Source organism: Mycteria americana, chromosome 3 (assembly GCF_035582795.1).
Source record: "Mycteria americana isolate JAX WOST 10 ecotype Jacksonville Zoo and Gardens chromosome 3, USCA_MyAme_1.0, whole genome shotgun sequence".
In the NCBI taxonomy this organism is placed as follows: domain Eukaryota; kingdom Metazoa; phylum Chordata; class Aves; order Ciconiiformes; family Ciconiidae; genus Mycteria; species Mycteria americana.
The window spans coordinates 93,181,938-93,204,457 of NC_134367.1; the positions used below are offsets into that span (position 1 = coordinate 93,181,938).

At 36.6% G+C, this 22,520-nt stretch overlaps 1 protein-coding gene across 1 annotated transcript in view; it reads left to right on the top strand.

Moving 5' to 3' along the window:
- Positions 1–19,649, top strand: part of TTC27 (tetratricopeptide repeat domain 27) — a 133,558-nt gene extending 113,909 nt beyond the window's left edge. The window contains exons 15-20 of the mRNA XM_075496118.1: positions 695–747; positions 4,987–5,152; positions 11,568–11,765; positions 15,220–15,331; positions 15,931–16,031; positions 19,391–19,649. Coding sequence (XP_075352233.1) covers positions 695–747; positions 4,987–5,152; positions 11,568–11,765; positions 15,220–15,331; positions 15,931–16,031; positions 19,391–19,513 — 753 coding nt within the window. The 3' untranslated portion in view covers positions 19,514–19,649. The remainder of the gene's footprint in view (positions 1–694; positions 748–4,986; positions 5,153–11,567; positions 11,766–15,219; positions 15,332–15,930; positions 16,032–19,390) is intronic.
- The last annotated feature ends 2,871 nt before the right edge of the window (positions 19,650–22,520 follow it).

Here is a 22,520-nt window from a genome sequence, read left to right on the forward strand (position 1 = left end):
GTAGTCTTCAGTACCAGAGTACATTTCATTGCAGTACCCAGGTTCTGTTCTTCAAATTTATAGTAGCTGTCACTTTGCTGAATTCAGTGGTGTGGTTTCAAATTTACAGCAGCATAAGGTGATGGGCAAGACTCATCTCTGTACATGGCTCTGCTGGTTTTACCAGAGGAAAGATTGTCTGAGCACTCCGTAATCCTTTTCAGCTAAAACAGTTGATAAACACTGTTGGAACTAACCCTGTTAGTTTTGCCTGAGGTGCATTAGGAGACATTCGGGTAATTTTTTCCACTAACAGAGCAGTGCAGGTAAGTAGCTTCCAGCTAGTGAGAAGTGATGAGCTGCTGGGAACACTGACCTCTCCAGCCATCCCAGCTAGATCCAGAAGAGGATGCCTGTTTACAGTTTAAAATGAAGGCAAGAGCTGACTTAGTGTATTCCAACCAGAAGGCAGTTAATTGATATTTATATCCCTGATTGTTGCTGTAGTCAGTAATATTTATTTATGTATTTGTATTTTAATATAATATTTTCTATTTCAATGTAATATTTGGACTGCCTTGTAGAAAAGATGTGTTAATACGCGTGATTAGCAAAATCAATGATATTTCACAGTAGTTTTATTTACATATTTTTATGAAGTAAGCATAATATAAGAGAATAAATTTTTTTGGTACTTCTCCTTTTATCATTACAGAATGCTGAGGCCTGGAACAATTTATCAACTGCCTATATCAGATTAAAACAGAAGTAAGTACTTCAAAAGGATTAGAACATACTGCTTCCAAAATAAATAATTGGGACTTCCTTTTTTTGACATTGAGTTTTTTATTCTTATAATGTGGTTACCTCATATTTTGTAATTCTTATCCTTTCAGTTCTCTCTCCCAGGTTGGATCACTGATAACTTATTTCATTTTGCAGGAAATAGTTTAATAAGCTTTATAAAAGTAGCAACCTCTCACCCTACACTTTTTTCTTGTTAAAAGTATTTATGATGTAGTAAGTACAACCAGTGCAAAATACTCATATTAAAGTTGGAAACTAATTTGCCTATGAAGTTAAAAAGATACGTCCATTTCAAGCAAACTATATATTCAGACCTATGTCAATTCATACTACATTAATCCCAGTAGATTTAAGGGAAAAACAGGCAGTTTGTTTTTTATATTACGAAAGCAGATGGAGATCTACACATGTAATAGCTCACTTGTTCTTTTCCCTCCAAATTAACCATTAGTACAAGAAGCTTTGACCTAAACGGACTGCCTTTCTTATTCTGTATTTCAACTCAATGTAATAAAAGTTACTTGTAGACACAGAATACCTGAAAGAACTTAATATTTAAGAAGAATTTTCACATTATAACTTGTCCCCAAAGAATGAAAGAAAAGAATAAGGTGAATTTTTAAAAACCTTACTCAAAATCTGTCATCAATTTATATGGTTATGCAGTCAGGAGGCAAACTAAAAAAGAGAAAAAGAATAGTAAATTTACATAAAAGGGTAAATTGATAAACACACAAAGGAAATGTGGGAAGTAATATCATAAATGAATTCAAGAGATGGTCTGATATGCTAATGAGAGTAGGAGGGAAGAGAAAACGAAGGTTAGAATAACTACTCAAGACTAAAAAGTAATAGAAATCAAGAGCTTCTTTTAACTTTTCAGCAGTTCCTTTCATCTTCAGCAGTGCCTTGCGAATGCCCAATTTATTGTCTTAGACTGTGTGTGATAGATGGCTCCTTTTGCATAAAGTTCAAAAGGGTATGTCAGATGCTCAGTGTACTGGCTTACGCTTGTTGCATAAAAGTATCTTTAATCAAAATAATTTTTCTGTCTGTTCATCTACTGCAAGGCTGAGAAACTACTGAGTGATTAGTTTCACTTTATTGGTTTAATTTTATTATTGTTAATCTAGTCTTTGATTTAACATGCTAAATAGATACAAAACTTGTGACCTATTTGATATTGTATCAAAAGCAGTAAATGGGGGCATGTTTCTGGGCTTTTTTTTCCACAGGAATCATGTGGGAGAGGAATATGTGTACAGGAAATCTTACGTCAGTATTACATGCTGATAGCTGAGTGTGGCCTGTATTTGCTGTGGAATAGCAACTTCTTTGATTATTTGTGTAGTCACTTATAGATCAAGACTGTGTGTGAGTTAGTTTAACCCACTCTCAAAACAGAGGATATCTGTAGTAGTACACTTCAGTATAATTTATTTTGGGGGGCCGAGTGGTGGTGAAAGTGTAGATTCTTATTTTTCAAGCCTGCTAGGAAAAAAAAATAAGTGGGGGAGGGTTAAAAAAAGGAAAACAAAAAGAAGATATTTGAGTTAATTGTTTTCTTTTTGAGTTAATTGTTTTCTTTTGCTCCTTCATCAAAATTAAGCTTTACTCCAACCAGGCTCTTAAATCAGTCCCACCCAAGGATTGTGCATTTGGGTAAGGCTTAGCAGAGTCTCATACAACAGACAAATATAAAATGTGGAAGTCTTTTTGAAAAGCGTATGCAAACAACTTGCTGACACCCAAATGAAAGGGGTTTTGTTGTTTTTGGGGGTTGTTTGCTTTTTAAGAGTCCACAAGTTTTGTGTATTCTGAATTTCCTCCAGAAAAATTGTGATGAAAACAGACTGTTCAGTTTACCAGAAAAACTTCCCTGGGTGCCAGGAGGCCTTTGAAATCTAGATCTCATATTTCTCAGAACAAACTGGGACTGGACCTCTGTCCTTTGGGTGAAAGATGATGCACTGGTACTGCCTACTGTTTCCTGTTTGGATATGAATTGGTTTAACTGTTGCCCTGGTTAAGGATACTCCATTGTTATATGACTTATTAAATACATAGGCAATTTGTTTTGACAACTTAGAGGTTTTTATTAGCGTAGCAAGAGTGATGATTTAAGGAATACGATTTCCATGCCATCCCTCTGGTATCTTGTCTACATTTCACAGTTCCATATGATTGGCATCTGCCCTCCTGATAACTTATTGACTTTTTTGAGAAGATGGGGGAGATCATACAGGCTAATCCTGCAGATGTTGAAGAGCAGTTTCAGAAACAGTTTCTCAAGGTGATTGGGGTACATCAGTCAGCCAGAGCATCTTCCAGCCTGTCAGTGAGCTGTGGCAGATCCCAGCTTCCATTTTAGCAAAATCCACAGAGGAAGGACCAGGTTTCTGTTCTTTTCTAATACAATCTATCAAAATCAGGGTCTGAAATCCCTTACTAGGACTGTTAACAGTGGGGGAGACCCAACTGTTAGTACATTTACTTGGTAGCATCACGTATATCAGAAGAGAGAGAAAAGGGGAGTGAACATGGGATAATGCTGCCTGTGGACTATTCTGCCGCAGCGATGCCAAATGACCTCTGTTTTTCTTCAGTAATTTTGCTCTATCAGTCAGCTCTCTTCACGTGTATTTGGTAACTTTTTTAATACTATGGGCTTGGATTGGCAGTTATTTACATTTTTCCCTGACCCAGCCATTCCAAACTTTTAATGGCCCGATCCACTAGTTAGATATTCCCTTTTTCTGGCTGGGATATTTACTCTCTCCTGGACCCTCTTTTTGAAACTCAGCCAACAATTTCTTTGAGCTGTCTTTCTTTAGAGACAGCACTTTTAGCAACTTACTCAAGCAATAGAGCAAGTTAACTGCAAATTTTGATACCAAGCCATCTTTATATGATTTTTATTAAGAAGAGATTTATTGTCGTACCTCCCCAAAGAAGATTTTTACCAGCCTGGGAAAACTCTGTTTCAAGTTTTCATTTAAAGGAATTTATTCCTTTGTGTTTTTTCTACATATCATGACTGTTCAGCTGAGAATAAGCTTCAATCTCTTGAAGTCCTAAGAACCATATCATTCTGATTCTCTAGCAAAGCTTTTTTTAAAGTTTCAAATTTATTGAAACTTTTGGCAGTACGTTTGAAGCTTTAAGGAGTAGGCACCCAGACGTTACCAACGTATGCTTCAGATTGCATTAAGACTTCTTACTTTTCTGCCTCCTCTCTGGCAGCCTTGGTTGCATGTTGTGCAGAAGGTCATACCTCTGTAAACTGTAGGTCAGCTGCTTTCAGCCAGTATTCTTGATTTGGCCAAACTGTCCTATGGTCCTTAGCAGAGAATGCCATTACTTCTCGCCTTGAGTAAGGGAATGGTAAAGAGTTGCCTGCAGTGGATCCGTATGAAAAAATGAAGATGCTTTCTGACTTGACAGTGACTTTACAGGAACTATTCTGTCCACCTTTATTCCACAACACTTTCTCCTGCCACCGTGAGATGGTTCACTGGGCAGCCAGCACCTTTGGTGAAGGACCCTAATAGTGTCTGGGGCCACTCTGACACATTTGCACTAAGCAGCGTAGCATCAGGGAACAAAGAGTGTAAGTAAAGCTTCCAGCTGACGTAAGAAAAAAATGGTTGAAAATGCTGGGCTTCTGTGCAGTGGGTATGCATGTTTACCACGTGCAAATGTTTAAAATAAATCACAAAAAGCTGTTATTGTTAAGTAACCTTCCTTTGTGTGATGAAGTGAGTCAGTATCATTCTGCATCTGCCATGAACTCAGTAATTTTTTTAATGTGTGGTACAACTTCAGCATGAGTAAGATTGTTTTCTCATGGTTCCAGTTAAAAATTCAGAAGATAAAATATTGACATAGATGGCACCATTATAATGAATTTATATAAAAATTTAATTATAAGAGCTAACATAGAAATTACCTAGTCCAGCCTCTACAGAGTGTACTGTGGAGTGAACTGATAGACAGTAATTGGCAAGAGAGATTAAGGAATTATCAGTATTGTAAGTAATGAACAATAACTTTTACATTGCACTGTTTTCTAAACCTGATTTTTTTTTAAATAAGCAGCTTTTTAGTTGATACAATGCCAACTGATTTTAATATAGAAATCTTCTATATTAAATCTTTAATGTAGAATCTTCTTTTCTATTCTTTTTTATTATTGGTTAGAATCAAAGCATTTAGAACCCTCCAAGAAGCTCTCAAGTGCAACTATGAGCACTGGCAAATATGGGAGAACTATCTTCTCACCAGTACAGATGTTGGAGAGTTTTCAGAAGCAATTAAAGCTTATCACCGGCTCATGGACTTAAGAGAAAAGTACAAGGACACACAGGTGGGGAAGTTTTCATGTTAAGTCATCCTATATGTTCATTAATTTTTCTTGTGAGACAGAGAGAGATTTCTGCTGATAATGGTATCAGTAATGATAGTTTACATACCAGTGAAGTTATGTGGACAAGCCATTCAATTTTTTGAGATCTGGACTGTAAGACTAAGTATTTAAAACAAAAATGGACAAAAAGTAAAACTTTTGCATCCACATTGCCTCAGGCTTTGTGGAAGGCCAACTATGAGCCTTGCAGTTTTAAGGCTATTCTTAAATAAAACACAATGCATAACCCCATCTTTCCATACCGTTGCTGTGTATCTTAGTATCAGAAATAATATAAATTATTTAGTTTAAAAAAAGGTAAGCTTTTCCCATGTGTTTGAAAATTCCACAAATGAGCCTTTGAAAGTGAATTATGTTTCATAGAGTGAATGCATTACAGTCAGAACATTGATTCTTAATAATCAGAACAAAGAAAAATAAAGGAGGTATTTTGCTCATCTTTCACTGTAGTTCATTTAAGTTCAGTTAATTTCTGTGTTTGTAAATGTATGCTCTGGATAAAATCCAGAGCCTGGATTTAACAGCTTCAGCTGGGATGTTACCTTGCTTAAAACCAGGTCCTGATCCAAGCAGGGTTCTGTATACTCAGTGAAAATAGCAAGGTGAATCTGAAAGGCAAGCGAAAGAATCCTTTAAGCAGAGTAGTGAAACACTTCCAAAAGCCTTTGCAAAATTAGATCTGGTTGAACAGCTTATGAGCTCTTAGGGAGTTTCTGTGTAGTACCAGGGTAAGAGGACCCAGCTGTTGCTGGTCATTGATCCTAGGAGTATGTTTCTTTTCTTATCCCATAAAATGATTAAAAGTAGCTTTCCTGGATCTTGGGAGTTTGAGTCCAGTGATGAGGAGAGAGAATAGATAGAATTCAGTATTGTTGTGGAAACATCTTGTTGTTCATGGAGGGCAGGGATGTTAAAAACTTTTTTCAGATTACTTTTTAATAACAAATTGTACATGAGTACAATACTTAGTACTATAAAGCCAACCGTGCACAGGATAACATTCTGTATGAATAAAATCTTTTGGGTTTGATACGGCTGAACATTGGAAGGTCTCTAACTCTCTTTGCATTAAGAAGTGTCTGTGGAAAATAGTCTTATATATGGTGAAGATTAGTGTGTTTGGCAGCTACAGTATTGTGGTACTGGTGGGGCCTGTGTGTTTATTCATGGAACATCTTGTAGATGGTTGGCTTTTTTTAATGAATTTTTTTCTCAATTGTTAATTTAAATAACATTTTTAGGGGTGATCTACTGTATTATTTTCGTCAGATTGACAGCTGACCAGGAATAGAAATTTCTACGTGCATTTGTCCATTTTAGATATTTTGAGATTATACAGACTGCTATTAGTGTGTTTTCCAAATTTTATGTAGGATATTTCATTAAAATATTGGGGGACATTGCTTGCATTGAATTTCTATTTTTGTTGTATAATTCTTTTTTCATCTTGTTCTCATACAACTGTTATCATTTTTACAGAAATATATATATGCTATGTATCCTAAATTTTTTTTTGTATCCTAATTTTAACTTTGGCTTCTGATATGTAAAGTGCTTTATGGGTTTCATCATAACTTCTAATACAGTTTCCTCAATTAGATGGATTTTACTAGTTGGCCAAGAAAAACCTCAGAGCCTGATTAAAGAATTTCAGAAAGGCTTTAATCAATAATCTTACAAGGAAGAGAAGAGTATTCCCATAGCAAAACAAAAAAAAGCACATAAAACTAAAAGCTGCTGCTGAGATTGTTTACAAAGCTCATCACTGATTTCTGAACTTCTCCCATTTGCCAACTGGCCTGTTTTAAATAGAGTTGCTTTGTAACCCTCTTGTGCAATTGTATTTTAACAAAGTAAAATCATGAACATGAGTAAGTGGAAGCATACACCTCTTTCCATGCAACATAGTGTGATCTTCTCTCAGGTTATATTTAGTATATGTAGTCATCATAGAATTTAATTGATAGGCTACTAAGCTAGATGATATAGTGGTGAGAAAGAAGGTAGGAATTTAAAAATCCAGAAAAATAAATATGCATGGGACTGGAAGAAACAAGTTGAGTCATTGATTCCAATTCTTTGTGAAAACAGAAAGCTGATCACCAATCAGTTTTAGCATAATCGTTGTTGCAGAATACCCCTTGTGAGACTGAATGCATCAATTAAGAATGTGCAATTGAATATATAATGTGAAATGTCCTTGGTTTGCGTAGTTCATCAGATTTTTTTATTTTATTTCAGCATAGTGTGAAGCCATATTCGTAAAGCACTAATTTCTTCTAATAACAGTAAGGCATTCATATCTTCATCTGTGATTTCTGTTAGGCCATTGCTGTCTTTTTGTGCCAGACTTCTGAGTACAGAATGCAGCTTTGGGAAATTTTGTTTCTAAGCTATTCTAGTTATTTAACGATGTCATCCTTGTGGCAAAGGTTCTGAGATTAGGATATCATGAGGCTTGAAGATATGTATGTACAGATTCCGCAAGACAAAATTGAACAAGGAAAAGCTGAAAGGCTCTTTATAAATGAGCAGCAATGCAATAAAAGATTACAGCAAAGGACACACTTTCAAAAGTCTCAGTTTCTTACTATTTCCCTTAAATGTTATAAGCATGCTTTCTTACCTTTCTTCCTTCCTTGTTCTTAAAATTCTTCAAATTTCCATATTCCTTTTAATGTTCATAAACCTATTGAGAAATATACCTTGAAAACCTTTAATATAGATGTTAGTGATAAAAGATACTGTCTCACTAAATTATCTTAGTTTCAGCTAGTAGATCAGTCACTAAAAAGGACCTGGCGAGAAAGCCTTACCTGTTTTAGTCCTCAATTTAGCCTCTGAATTAGTAGTCTGAGGTGGTAAATTTACCTGAAAGATTTCTGCAACTGCTAATCACACTGCTTTGCACCATGTGCATGTTTGTGGAGGCAAGCAATCTTTTTCACTTGGGAAGCTGCAGTTCTGTGAATAACAAACTTATTTTGCGGGTGGAAAAGCTGTTTTGCTACATTGCTTTCAGAAACCAGATCTTCATCCTGTGCTGTCAAAGAATATGAATTCAGAAGTATGGACAAATGGTTCCTCTCTGCAATTCTGTGTTCTTGGGAATCTAGCAAAGTTTTTCTGTTACCCTTTCCATCAAATATCATCCTCATTTCAGCGGTTTGTATTGCCAGACTGTTTCTAATAAAATTCTGCAAGAGCATGTTCCAAGGGGATTTTGAGGAGTGAGGGTAGGAATTAATAATTTCTGGAGCTCTGTTTCTTTTAAGTAGCTCACTGATGACAATTGTCTTTTATAATAAAGCTTTAGTTTGGGAGGGGCATAGGGAGAGCTCACAGACTGCAGATTTGTCATTTTGGATCTGGTATCTGAGGGTTCTCTCCTTACTTGAGCACTGTCAAGTTTGATTAGTATTAGTGAAGCTTCTAAAAATGGTTTGACCGAGTGAATTTTTATATGAAAGGAGCTGTTTGGAGAACAGTTGTGAAATGAGATTAACTGATAGCAATCGCAGCATTTAAAAATGATTGGGTTTGTTTCTAAGGTTTTGTCCAATGGTGGTTTTTGTTCAGTTTTTAGTAAACACACATTATTCACAAAATTGAAGCAAAGGAGAAGGAGGAATGCAGATGGTGTGATGTCATACTAAACACAAACTCTCTGTACAGTGGTCATATGGAGCCCAGTTCATTAAGAGGCATTTAAAAAAAAAAAAAAAAAAGCTCTACTGCTTGTGTGGGATCCTGGGCAACAGAGCATTGCTTTAGTAGTTTAGCGTGTATGGCAGTTTAAAATCTCTCAAAGATATAAATTAAAATTTAACACTTAAGACAACAGTCTAAAATGGAAAGCTCTGTTACACTGCTAATACTTTGTGATGATTAGCACAATTCACTTGCAATTTGAAATAGTTTTATTTAACAACTGGGCAGAGCCAAGTAGCGTTAATGATTCATTACTGTTTAATGGACCCTTTAATCCATGCTTTCACACTAGTTTTATTTTAACTGCTGAGTGCTAAAGCTTACATGATGAATTACAAAAAAAGGAGATAGATTATTATGATGAAAGTGTAAGCAAAGCCTAAACTCTATGGGAATATGGGTAATTCTTCAGTTGCTAAATCCTACTGACTGAAGAAACTGGGGGGGTTTTTCATATGCAAACAAAAATATCATTGGCTTTAAAACTCTTGATAACTATACATGATATTCATTTGAACTAACTTTTTGGACTTCGAGTAACAATTTTGTTAAACTGAGAAGTTGATTGAGAAGTCATACATGTATGTATGAATCCTCAGGACCAGTTCTAGTTCCTTTTCGGAAGAGAACAGTTTAATGTTTCTTCTTGCACCTCGTTTATGTTTTTTTATTACAATGCTGTAGTAATGGAAATATCAATACTTCTGGTGCTTTTCTAGCAAATCATTATGGAAGACCTGATTCATTTAATGCTGGGGTTTAGTCCCTTAGATTACAAATCATGAATGCAATATGAATTTCAGAACTTTTTGACTATTAATAGTTGATCATATTTTCTATTAACTTGAGTGAAAATCCAAGCTCTTTAACAGAAAAGGAAAGAAAGAACAGCCAGTTTGTCATATCATTTTATAAGCCCTTAAGTTTGGAGGGGAGGAGGGGGAAGCTGTTTAGCTGATGTTCGATGCTATTATGATTTCATATTGGTTCTGAAAAGATACCAGGGAGATGTATAATTTTTTTTTCACTTTTTCTGTTACATAGATTTATTTCATAACATCATCAACCATTTTGATTTATTTGGGGTTTTTTGCCAAAGATTTCTGATAAAGCTGATAAAACTCAGTAATTAATTCTTGGGATGCATGTTAATTGAGTCATTCTATAGAAGAAAAGTTGCTTTAGGAAAATAACATATCACAAATACTGAACTGCACATGTTTTTATTTTAAGTGTAATATACTTTGATACTGTCATAATTTTTGCATTATTTTCTGACAGTGAACTACATCTTGGTTTGTAAGGATACACCTCATACTTTTACTAGAGTTTATTTTTATACTGTTTTACTAGTTTATTTTTATACTATATTATACTATTTTACTAGAGTTTATTTTATACTATTTACTAGTATATTTGTATGGTTTGGGGCTACTCACAGATCATCTTTGAAATTGGTTTTATTACTGTCTTGATATTAATATTGCTATTAATGTGATTTCATTGTAAGTATTAATATCACATGGACAAAAATGTTGAAGCACTAAAGTTGCCAAATGATAGCGTCACAAGTTAGGAAGTACCAGGATGATGGTGTTTGTATACCCTTTACTGGCCTATCTTGAATGCAAGCCTTATGAGACTTCCAGTTTGTTTTTATTGTTATTTCTTCCTCAGTTTCTGTGTCTCATGCACTACACAGAACAAGTAGCTTTCACTTAATAAGCCACAGCTTTTCTGGATTTTATTTTCTTCTAATTCACCATATGATCCAATGTCTTAATTTACATTTGCTGTTTCTCATTTATTGAGAAGGAACTGAGACACAGCAAAACTGTTTTCTAATTTTCAGTGTCCAGTTTGAGACACGAAGGCTCATGTTTTTTTTTCTGGGACACCTGGTGTTATGTAGCATTTCATACATGCAAAGCCCTGCTCCCATTGAGTTCACCAGCAGCTGCACGTGCTCAGCATTTCTGCAGGTCAGATCCCACATTCTCAAGCCAGTGACTCAGAAAGTACAGCCATTAAATGAATACTTGTAAAAAGTTTGATTGAACTGACTTGACTAGTAACTCACCAGAAGTGCATTAGACAGAGTTTCCCAAGGTAGCATTCAGTTGCCTTCCAGTTTCCATCTCATCTTTCATACATATCATCAAACTATACATCTGATACATACATACATACATCAATCAAACTATACATTTCAAACTATCCATCTTTCCGTTTCTGCAGGTAGTTAAATAGAGGTCCTGTAAACAACAGTGTCTTCCGTTACCTGAATTAATCTGGTTCAGCCTGTTTACTGATCTTTTTATAACAGTACTATAAGGTGAAAATATCTTTAGGATATTGTCACAATTTCCTATACCATTCTCTTTCACACTAGCCTGTCCCGGTACCCAAATTTCTGTCTTAGCTCTTTGGCCTCTGTATCTTCACCAACCATAGAATCTTATAGATGAGGTTTAAATTAGTTGAATTACCTCCCTAATAATGTATTTCTTAGTAAATTCTATACTTGTAATATGGTACTGTATTTTATTTTACTTAACATTAATAGATACCAAAAATTACAGATATCATTATATATACTGATGTTGATTTGAGTTTAAATAAAATCTGCTGCTGCTTTTTTAAGGTGCTGGCTATTCTGGTCAGAGCAGTAGTGGATGGTATGGCAGATCGCACTGGAGAGGTGGCGAGTGGATTGAAGGGGAAATTGCAAGAGCTCTTGGGCAGAGTGACATCACGAGTGACAAATGATGGGGAGATCTGGAGACTTTATGCCCAACTTTATGGAAATGGACAGAATGATAGTGGTGAAGATATTGAAAAGGTAAATGTGTTGTCAGGTATACATTTTTATGGATACACACTTCTGGTACAAACCTGTTCTCTAACAAACTATAGTGCCATAGTAAGGCATGCTCTTGTTCCAGATGTGTTTTGCTTTAGTGTTTCTATAAGCTTATTTTGTGCTTTTCATGTTCCTACAGCACACATTTTAATTGCCTAACAGGAGCAAGATGTTTTACATCAGTTTTTGTGGATTTTTAAAAAAATCTCTCTCTTTTATAGTATTTCATTTTAAAACATCCTATCACAGCATATGTGCATTGTCCTGGATTTGTATTCTGAAACTTTTCGTGGCAGCAATCTAATGGCTGTAATCTAATGGTGGTGGTTTTTTAAGAAATTGTAATTTTTGATTCTGAAGATAAGATATTGCAGCTTCTGGAAAAAAAGTGGATCTTAATGGCATGATCCAGTGGCATCATAAGCTATCTATATTCTTCTTTGCAATCACGAAGGGAAAATGCATTTAAGATAGTCTATACTACAGTTAGAGTTCCCAGAGTAAAAGTGCCTCATCCTTACTTAGCTTAAAATGGAATTAAATAATGCTATTTAATTCTTAAGCTGTTGAACCATTGGTTTCTCTCTACCCGTCTCTGGTTTTGCTACATTAACTTCCATCTCTTGTTCCTATCACTTCCCAGGTAATCAAGTTGATTGCATTTCCAAAATAACCACTCTGTGCTGCTAGAAGTGTTTACTTTGTTGTATGCTGAAGTGTGCTTTGCATTTGGTATTAACTTTCCAAAATTCAAATAATAGCCTTGCTATTATTCAATATATTCCATATCTATTCAGTGAATAGATCTTCACTGAAGCTGAAAATACACAAGGTCAGCCTTCAGTATGTGTTTCCTAATGGGAGTATGCCTTTGGCCTGGGCAAAAATGGCAGTTTGGAGGATTGCTTGCCGCTTGATGTCAAGCATGTTATGCAGATGGTTGGGCCTCCAACAACTTATAATTATTTGGGCCTTGCTCATTGTCTTCCTCTTTACCCTTTGCCCTATCAAATGCCTTGTTTAGTCATTGCTGGTCTCCATTATACCTCCAATTCCTCCCTTTTTTCCTTCCCTATTTTTCTTTACAGCTGAACAATAAAAGGGATTTGGCCTATTTAGAATTCAGAAATACAGACATTGCAATATCCTGTAATATATCCTCAAATTCTTACTCAGACATGCAAAGTAGCAGAGGCCCTGTCTATACTATAAATGTAATCGTTTCAGAATCTGGTTACATCACAGTATTTTTCACTAACCCAGTTAAAAGCATGGTTTCAATTTGTAGAGTAGACAGGACTTTAACTGTGTTTCCTAATCAGACTGGTTATGGAACATGCTTATGGTCTAGCTTGCCCTGCAAAATGGAATGATGTTTATAAATACTTAAGGTATGCGTACGTGTGTATCCAAGTATCTTGGTATGATGGTACCATAGATATAGATCGTGAAAGAGCAAAACTGCCTACAGCCACAGCATATATTAATTTACAGTGTAAAAATTAATTTACAATACACTAGATAATCACTGGTAGCTTTTCTGGTGTCATATTATAAAGTAAAAATGTTAAAACCAGTATTTATTGGCTTCACTGCCACAAGCACCATCATGTGTCAATCAGATATTAAGTGAATATAACTATCTGTAGCAAAATTCCAGGCGTATTGTTGCAGTTTTCCACCCACATTTATTATGCAAAAGGTTAATGAATTCTGAAAGGGCATTATTTACTATATTGTGGCATCGTAGGACAAAGAGATGGGAATAGATCTATCATAGTTGTCATGTACCTCCTTATAAATGTAGGGTTTGACCTTTATTCCATAATGTGATACATTATTTAGTGCAGATTTAATTATATTTAACCAATTTTGTTCCTAACATTGCATTTGAAAGAACAACCTTGTATGTCTGGCTATTGTATAGGGTGAGTTGGTTGTTGTTTTGTTTTACCTTTCTGCTCTGCTGCTGTACCTGATGCCATGAATCACTAGAGTCTACAGTTACAATTCACAACAGTGCTTTGTAAATGGAATCAAAGTCAGACAGGGTTTACAAGTTAGGAGTGTAAAACTATTGAAGTGTTGGGTTCGTGGTTTTTTTTCTTTAGCTTAGCATATATTTACTCTTACACTTTCATGTATGCGACCTGCCACCTCATTCAGTACTTCATTTTTTCCTGTGCTGAATGCAGTCCAGTCCATCCCTTTCCCACCAAGGAATCTTTCCAAACTTCAAGTTCCCTGCTGATCCATACCCAGGCTATGAAACCCTTCTGTTCCTTGAACTTTCCCCACTCATAACTGTTTCCCTTCTAGGATAAATCCAGGTTCCAGAAGTGCAAACAAACAGCCCACAAGACTTCGAATTCTTTCCCCTCCCTGACATCTGTCAGCAAAACACCCCTAATTTGCTGCTCTGACTCAGACACGTGCAGACTGAAATCAGACTGCTGTAAAAACTGTTGTTCCTTCCCTTGGAAGTTCTTGCCTTTGCTGGCCAGAACTACTACCAATTATAACCTAGGTTATTATGAAAAAAATGAATTTGCTCTGGTTTGACTTAATACACCTTCACTGCAATTTACAGCAGCATGAGCAGTTCAATTGCCCGTGCCATAGTGATTGGAAGTTCAGTGGGAGAGAGAAGGTAGAAGCTTCTGGGATGACGACCCCCAAATTTAATCTGTATTTGTTCAGCGGTACATGTACATGTACTGTACTGAAAGTTTTTTATTCCTTTATATGATATTTAAACTCTTCAAAAAGATAATTGAAGAGCTGTCATTGAACCAAGCCGTGTAACTTCTGGCATGTATTTGTTTCATATTTCTGATGCTGCAGAAAGAAAACAAAACTCGAAAGCAAAAATCGATTTCTTCTGCTTAAATTTTTCATTTCTTTTTCTTAATGGGATCCTCCTTCCATATTGTGTACATTTATTTTTCCTGTTCACACTGAGAACCAGAGCAGTATGGCAGCTAATGCTGCATCTGTAAAATACATTATTTGCCAAGAATACATATACAGAAAGAAAGCTTTGATGTATTCAGTTATAAATTTTTTAGGTACAAAATTGCTGTTCAAAGTGTGAGTACAAGTATTTTTCCCTTTTTCATGTGCATTTAGTTATTATGACTTGGCAAACATAGGTCACATCCATCAGTCTAGACAGATTTTTAAAAGATAAAAATTAGACACATGTTACTTTATATGCCTCTCATACTTGAGATGCAATATTGGTGAAGAACATCTGTGTTACAGCTGGTGCTTACCGTCGCAGAGAAGGACACTACTCCAACTCACAGGAAATCAAGCATAGTAAAGATACATTCATTTTCTGGCTTCAGCATTATTTTATAGATACTTAAAACTAAATTAGTCCCCTAGTTTGTTTTCTCACATACTAATCTTTTTTTTCCCCTCCTTGCAGTCACTGCAGTGTCTCACTAAGGCACATAAATGTGAAATTCAATCAAGTGATTGGGAGAAAGATGTTTCTTCTTTTAAGGAAGTGGTGAAAGGAGCCATAGAGATTGCACATGGTACGTTCTACATGAAAAGAACTTTTATTATTCATGAAGAGTGTAGCAAATATTTATTAAGCTTAGTAACAAAAATATTATACTTTACCCATTATATTTATTCCTACTATTGGGAGTCCTCTAATGGAGAGCATCATCCTGATAGTCTATACAAAAATATACTTGGAATGAGGCAGAAATTGTGTTGAGTGAGTCAGTAAACATATGACTGGTAAACATGGGATCAATTAAATTCATGGTCTAGTAATTTCATAATGCAAGTGAAAAGGCATCTACAGTTCGTCTCAGTCCTCAAATCATCACATAAGTTTGATTGACTGTGCCAGTCAGGAGATGGACAAAGCTCAGACTCGGTAAGACTGTTCACTGTGCTGTGATATTTATGTTTAAAAAGGATACATATACCTGTTGGGTTTAGAGTTTTTCTTCTCAAAATTACTTGGTATTCTTTTTCTTTGTGTTTCTTTTTGGGGATATTACATGAAAAAATTGTCTATGGAAGGTATCAAGATTTCTAATTAAATGTTGTTTAAAGATTATTGCTATAGAGGTAATGCTGTTTTGTTTTGGGGTCCTTTTCTTCTGTGTTTGGATTCTAGTGGCTATAAAATGCAGCAAGAACAAATCTAATAATCAGGAAGCTTTGCAGATACTTTCTTCAGCTCGGCTCAACTTACGTGGCTTGTCATCCAAAGCAAAGGTAAGAATGTTTGAAAGGTAGGAATTTTTGTTTGAAAGCTAGGAATCTTTGTTCTGTTGCCAGAAACCATTTCTCTGTTTTGAGTCATTTACAGATCAAATAATACCTGCCTGTCCCATTGCATCATCAGATGGATATTCACATCTATGCTGTTAAGGATTCCAGTTTTAACTAGACTTCTATTTCCCTTCTTCCTGCTAGGCTTTGACTGAAATAAACCTACTACTCTAAAATGTCAATGCTATCTCTTACACTAAGTTAGAATTTTACTTAAAATATTGGGCAGACAGACTCAAATGCTTGGAAGAAATTGGTCGTTTCAAAGACCTTTTCCTTATGTGAGTAGTCAGGGGGAAGCAGGGCAGTCTCAGAAAGAATGGATGTAAACCTGCAGAAAGGACCAAAACGTGTCACGTCTACTTTGCATCACTTGAAGTGTTTTAAAAACAGAGTTATTTATTAAAAGAGAGAACTAATTTTTAATAAGGTTTTCCAGGATACCCTACTAATTCAGATATTAATTTGTTGGCAAATGTCATCATGTTTGAATCATATGTTTGGTTTTTGGAGTTGTGCCTCCATAGCCAGGCACCCAAAGAGCAGAGTCTGTTTCTGCACCATTATTATCCTAATTTTACCCTTCATCTTATAACATGAGACACAGCCCTTGTTTAACTGAGAACTGATCTGGAATACATTTTCATTCAAAACACACTTAATGTCTTAAAGAAGTATTCTTCCTGGCTGTGTGTGTGGTTTAGTAAAATGTGAATTACAGAGCATAAGTTTTATAACATGTGTGCTTGTGTTACAAAGTGTTGATCCGTCATCAGTGTGCTAAACTTGGCTCACTCTCTTTTAAGTCCTATAATTTTAAGGATAAAAGCCTAGGAAAGTTGTATAAGCAGACACAAGCTGGCTCCATAACTGTGCTTTTAGATACTGACATAAATAAGTCTTTGGAATGTGGTGAAAAAAGCCACAACATGTATGTTTTATTGTGATTCACAAAATGGTTTGGTGTTTTTTTAAAAAGTGTGTAGACTGAGTATGACTGTAGAGAAAGCAAGACTACTTGACATAAATGATATAAATACAAGTACAGGTGGTTTATATTAGGCAAGACCATGCAGTATCTGAAAAATTAAGAACAGGCGAGTCTAGTAAATTGTATTCTTAATTCCTGAAGTCACTAATTAAATGAACATCTCTGTTATTGACAGATAATGGTACGTCTAAGTTTTATGGCACTTCTGAGAAAACTGATGTGTTAGAGATAAAGCTATTGATGTGACCTCACTGTTTTTGCATACTTTCCAAGATGCCATCTGATTTTTAATTTGAAGTCATACTGAATTTCCAAAGTGTGTTGTGGTTTAAAAACTCAGTCATCTTCTGTAAGATCCTATGCACAGTTTAGCACTGTTTATGCCTGTCCAAGCTTGACTGCAGCATCTCCTTTTGCTGCCTTGTGAGTCAATATTAGTGCGGGGGTTTTTTTCTTTTTTCTTTTAACAGAGAAAAGCACTTAAAAAATGGGCTAAGAGCAAACTTGGTAGTTAAGATTTCAGAAGAAATAAAGGAACAATGAAAGTAATGTTTAAAAGATAAAATTCCAAAATTTTGTAGTCAGGACATGCAGTTGGAACAAATCAGTAGTTTTTATACAGGTGAAACAATGTCACTTCTCAGACTTCTCGCTTTTCCTGGGATCTCCACCTCTGACATTCCAGCTCCTGTTTTGTGCCAGACTCATGATGCACCCACACTCTGCTGAAGGCTGCAACTCGAAAATGTGTTAATGGGCTCCTTTTTGTATAGAGCCTTCTGGGCAGTCACATGCTCTGGCAAATAGCATAGTGGGCTCTCTTCTGCTCCTTGCCCCCATGCATCATTTGGATCTGACAGGTGGGGTCTCTGAAAAGGAGAAAGGTCATGGAGCTGTATCGTAAATGCATGAAATATGCATACTGTTGTGGGGAAATATGGGGCACAAAGCCCAAAGAATGATGGTGCGTGAAACTTCCCCAGGCTGCATCTAGTTGAATAGATCTCTTCAACTGTGTGAAAAAAAAAAAAAAAAAAAAAAGAATGAATAATTATATCATCCTGATTTATTTAGTTGTCCTAGCCAGAAAGAACCAAACTTTTCTGTCACGTTCCCAAGTGTGAGGGTTTTGGGCTGAAAGTCAGAAAAGTTTCTGTACTTGTAGCAAGAACATGTTCCTATTTTTGTGTAAGATGTTCCTTTGTTCGGTGACAACACTGTTCTGAGGCACATTGAAGACTTCGGTTCAGGCCTTTTAAGTACATTTTTGTTCATATACGTATCTGTATTGTCCCATTATGTTTTGATGATATAATGAGGTACAGATGTACTCCAGAGCAACTTTTGTTTTCTTGGTTTGTTTTTGTCTCTAAATGTAAGCTTCTTGTTTGTGTCAAATGAAGTGTGAATCACTCTCCCTTTACATAATAAAAGGGAAACATATGCTTGGGTCCCCCACGCCACCATATTTCTGTGAGTGGTACCGCACATAGCCTCCATGTTACTTGAGTCAAATGACAGGTCCTGGCCTTGCAATGGCAACATGTTCTGGTGCAGCATGCACAAAGCTCCAGTCAGAGCTTGCGTATCTCAAGGCTTTAGACAACTCATTTAGTATTCCTCTCCCTTGGTTTCCCTGTAAATACACTGAAGATTATGATTGCTCATAAGTTAGCTGCTTTGTGTTTTTGTTGATGTCTGAAGGTCTTTAAGAACAAACTATTTTTATTACTCTGTAGTGTTTTGTTTTCTCTTGTATAACTTAATTACACACAGATTAATGTCTCCACCCATGCATGTCTTGACACCAAATGTTAAAAGATGTTTATTTGGGGTTTTGGGGAAAATGACACAGCAGAATATGACACCGGGAAAATGGCCATTAAAATTCTCAACTACTAATTTATCAGCAGGTGGGTTTGTAAACTGCAGTGACAGTATGTAAGATGCTCTTCTAATTTGAGTTTCATGGTAAAGTCCTTCGCTTTCGATGGGATCAGGAGTCAGTGTAGGCAGTCAAGTCCGAGTAGAAACCCAACATCCACAGGAGGATTTGGCCGCTTTGGCAAAATATCAGTGTATGGCACAGACCACACGTCTATATATGTGTGTGTGTGCATATATATATATATATACACGCACCTGCTGTTATTAGCCACAAAATGGACTTTTTAAAGGGAGAGATACCATCATAGGTACGAAAAATACAAAAGGCAGGATAGTGGTGATGAGCTTTCTGTATTCTGTCTCTACGCTGAAACAGAGAAACTGTATGTATATTTTAAAATAATTATTTCTTTTTGTCATGCAGCAACTTTTTGTAGATGTAACAAGTAATGAGGTTCACAGTGAGATAGCTGATGAGGTGACAACTATGGACAACATGATTGCTAAACTTCAGGAACTGAGCAACCAGCTGAGAAACCAGTGCTGACATACGGACCGGATTTTGTGACAGGATGACAATAATGACATGTTTCTTTTGCCACAGCTTTTGCTGATGAAGTGGTAACAATTCTAACGCAACAACACTCTCAATAAACATTTTTCTGTGCAGTGCTGTTCTTGTGGTCAGCTTTCTTCAGAGTTCAGGCTGCTTTTTACGATTCTTATCTGCTCTCGCTGTCTTACAAAGTTGCATGTTTTGGTTCCTCAGGCCCAGATTTTCTGGAACAGAGCTACTTACTTATATTTATAAAGCGATTGTTGAGGATTAGTTCTGCCTGGCTGCATCACACCAGGCGGCAGGCCTCGGTGGGATGCCCCACCTTGTTGCAAGTCGGGGAGCAGGAGAGGCGCCAGGGCGGGAGGAGACGGGCAAGCCCTCGGCAGAGGCGGGAGCTGGGCCCAGCCTATCACTCTCACGAGTGAGGCACACAGCCAATCGGAGGGTGTGTCTGTCTGCCACTGGCCAATCGGAGGAGCTGTAAGGGTGGCCCGTCAGTGGTGGGAAGCTGAGGTGAGGGCAGGCTGTCATGGCGGGGAGCACTGTGGGGAGTTGCAGGCGGGGCCTGAGGTGGCTCACTACACCGTCAGGCACTTTCTGATTTTAATTCGGTGTTAATTGCATACAAGGGAGTATGAGTGGGGTCCCGAGAGTAAGAATTTAGTCTTTTTTTTGTTATTCTTGTAATACAATCAAAGTAGCAGGATGTTTGCTGCATTAGGATTTACAAACAGTTATTACTTAAAGCAGTATTATTTTATTCAAAAATACATAACCTGTGTCCCATGAGCAATAGACCAGGACTTCATTTGGGCCTTTTACGGGCATGGGGATTTCCCCGCACTGAGGCAGCAATAAAACTGCAATCTAATCTAAAATACTTACATCCGACTAGACCTGAGTAAGTTATTTTCATCTAGACTATTTTGCATTGTTTCATTTTTAAGCATCTTTGCTAAAGCTATTCTTAAAATAGCATTTTTTCAGGGTTTTCCAGAAACCTATGCAAAACAGTTTCCTCACTCATCATTATTTTGGCTCGCTCTTCTGTATGAGAATGATGCAGTCTCCAAAAATGTGGTTATCTATATTCTGGGTACGCACCTTCTGTGGTACGGTCATTAAAACCATACTGTTACTAAATGGCAAGAATACCGTACCTGAAGAAAAAGTTGGAAGGTAAAAGGAAACCAAACAATTAATTGGATTTGAAGTAGCAGTAGAAGCATGTTATTTTGGTGTGTGAAGGGGGAAGCCATCTTGATGCCTTTGTAAAGCTTTGTATCCTTGTAAAGCTTCTTAGAATGGAGAATAAATTATTTGCTGCCAGTATTTTAACATGAGGTTCCCACAAAAATTATTATCTTAACAAAGGGTTTTCCTGCTATTGAAGGAGAGCTGGCTCCAAAACACTTCTTCATTGAAATAACCCAGAAAGTGAGGAGGCATTAAAGTTTGTGCAGAGTGAATTTGCTGGAGATACTCCCATTTTGCTCCTATGTATATTGAGGGGCCCACCTGACTGAAAAAACCAGGCTGTGAGTTTTGTGACAGACTCCCACCACTACTATCTGTCTATAATTACATTTTTATATGATTTACCTTATTCACAAAGGAAAAGAAAAAAATCTTTAAAATTATTCTTTTGTTGCCAGCACTAAATTTTCTTGGGAAGAAAGGGGTTAGGTGTGGAATTGTTTGGTAGCAGAAAAATCTCCCATTTTTCTTGTGGTCTTATGGCAAATTTTAAACCAGAATTATATCCCACTATCAACTTGAAAACATGAGACTTGAATTCAGTTGTCTTGATTTAAAAGAAAATAATTTCCTTTGAGTCTACCTGGGACACTTTCATAACTGAAGTTTGGAGGTGCAGAACATGAAGCCGCATTCATTTTTGTGTAATGGCTTCTGCCTAGCATTAATGTTAACATTTCATATAGAACATTAGAGAGGTCTGTGAGAAGGCTTTTATTTCCTTTCCCTTTTGATTTTTTTCTTTTGAAAATCATTTTTGTTTCTTTGTCTAAGGTGGTCACATGGAAAAAAAGTCATTCTGCTCTTCCAATGTCTCTCCCCTGCAGTACTTCACATGTTTTCTCAGCACAGATTTTTTCCTCGTTTGAGCTTCCCTCTCTTAGCAGATGTGTGGAATATAAACAACTTTGTCTTTCACCTAATACAGGGAAAGCCTATTATCCCCAGACAGTGTGTTCCTGAAGAGCAGGATGGCTAGTGTTACAACAGCACACCAATTTTCCTGTCATAATTAATGTAGTAGAGGGGAAATGTCTGCAGAGACTTAAAAACACACAATTTAAATACGTACAGACAATATACATGGTGTGGAGGATGGAGCGGCAGGAGCTGGCTTGCCATTCAGGAGACACTGGCTTTTCAAAACAGATAACCATCCCAGAACATCTCAGCCACTTCATCAGTGAGACTGAACACCTGAGGTAAATCTCTTACCAGGTATGTTCTTGCTTCATCTTTCTTTGTATTAGTGGCATTTTCATCTTCCTTAGATGCAATGTGAGCCTATACTGCTTCTTTGGAGTTCATCACAGGGGCCTTTTAAAACTTTACAGTACAAAAGCCACCTCAGTTTTGTATGGTACTCATTTTCTGTACTCATGCCAGCAGCATTTGGTTCAGAATAGCTCTAGGCGACCATTGTCGTGAAGACAATGTTACTATAAAAGCTCTGGCTGTCAGAAAAACTTCCTAGTATGCTAGTATGGAAAGAGGAAGGAACCTTTCCTAAACACTCTGCAGACTTTCCAGATCTCCATCTTATGGGGAACGTCTGTCTTCTAACACGGGGATGTTTTTTGCTCAAATTGCTCCCGTGACAACTGCAGAATCCTTGAGGGTTTAGCAAAACTGGTCAGTCCTTTCCCAATGTAGTTGTCACCTACAAATACCTCTATAACATCCATGTTATTTTCAAGTGCTCTATGTACAGTTATATGATAATGATTACTTAGTGTAG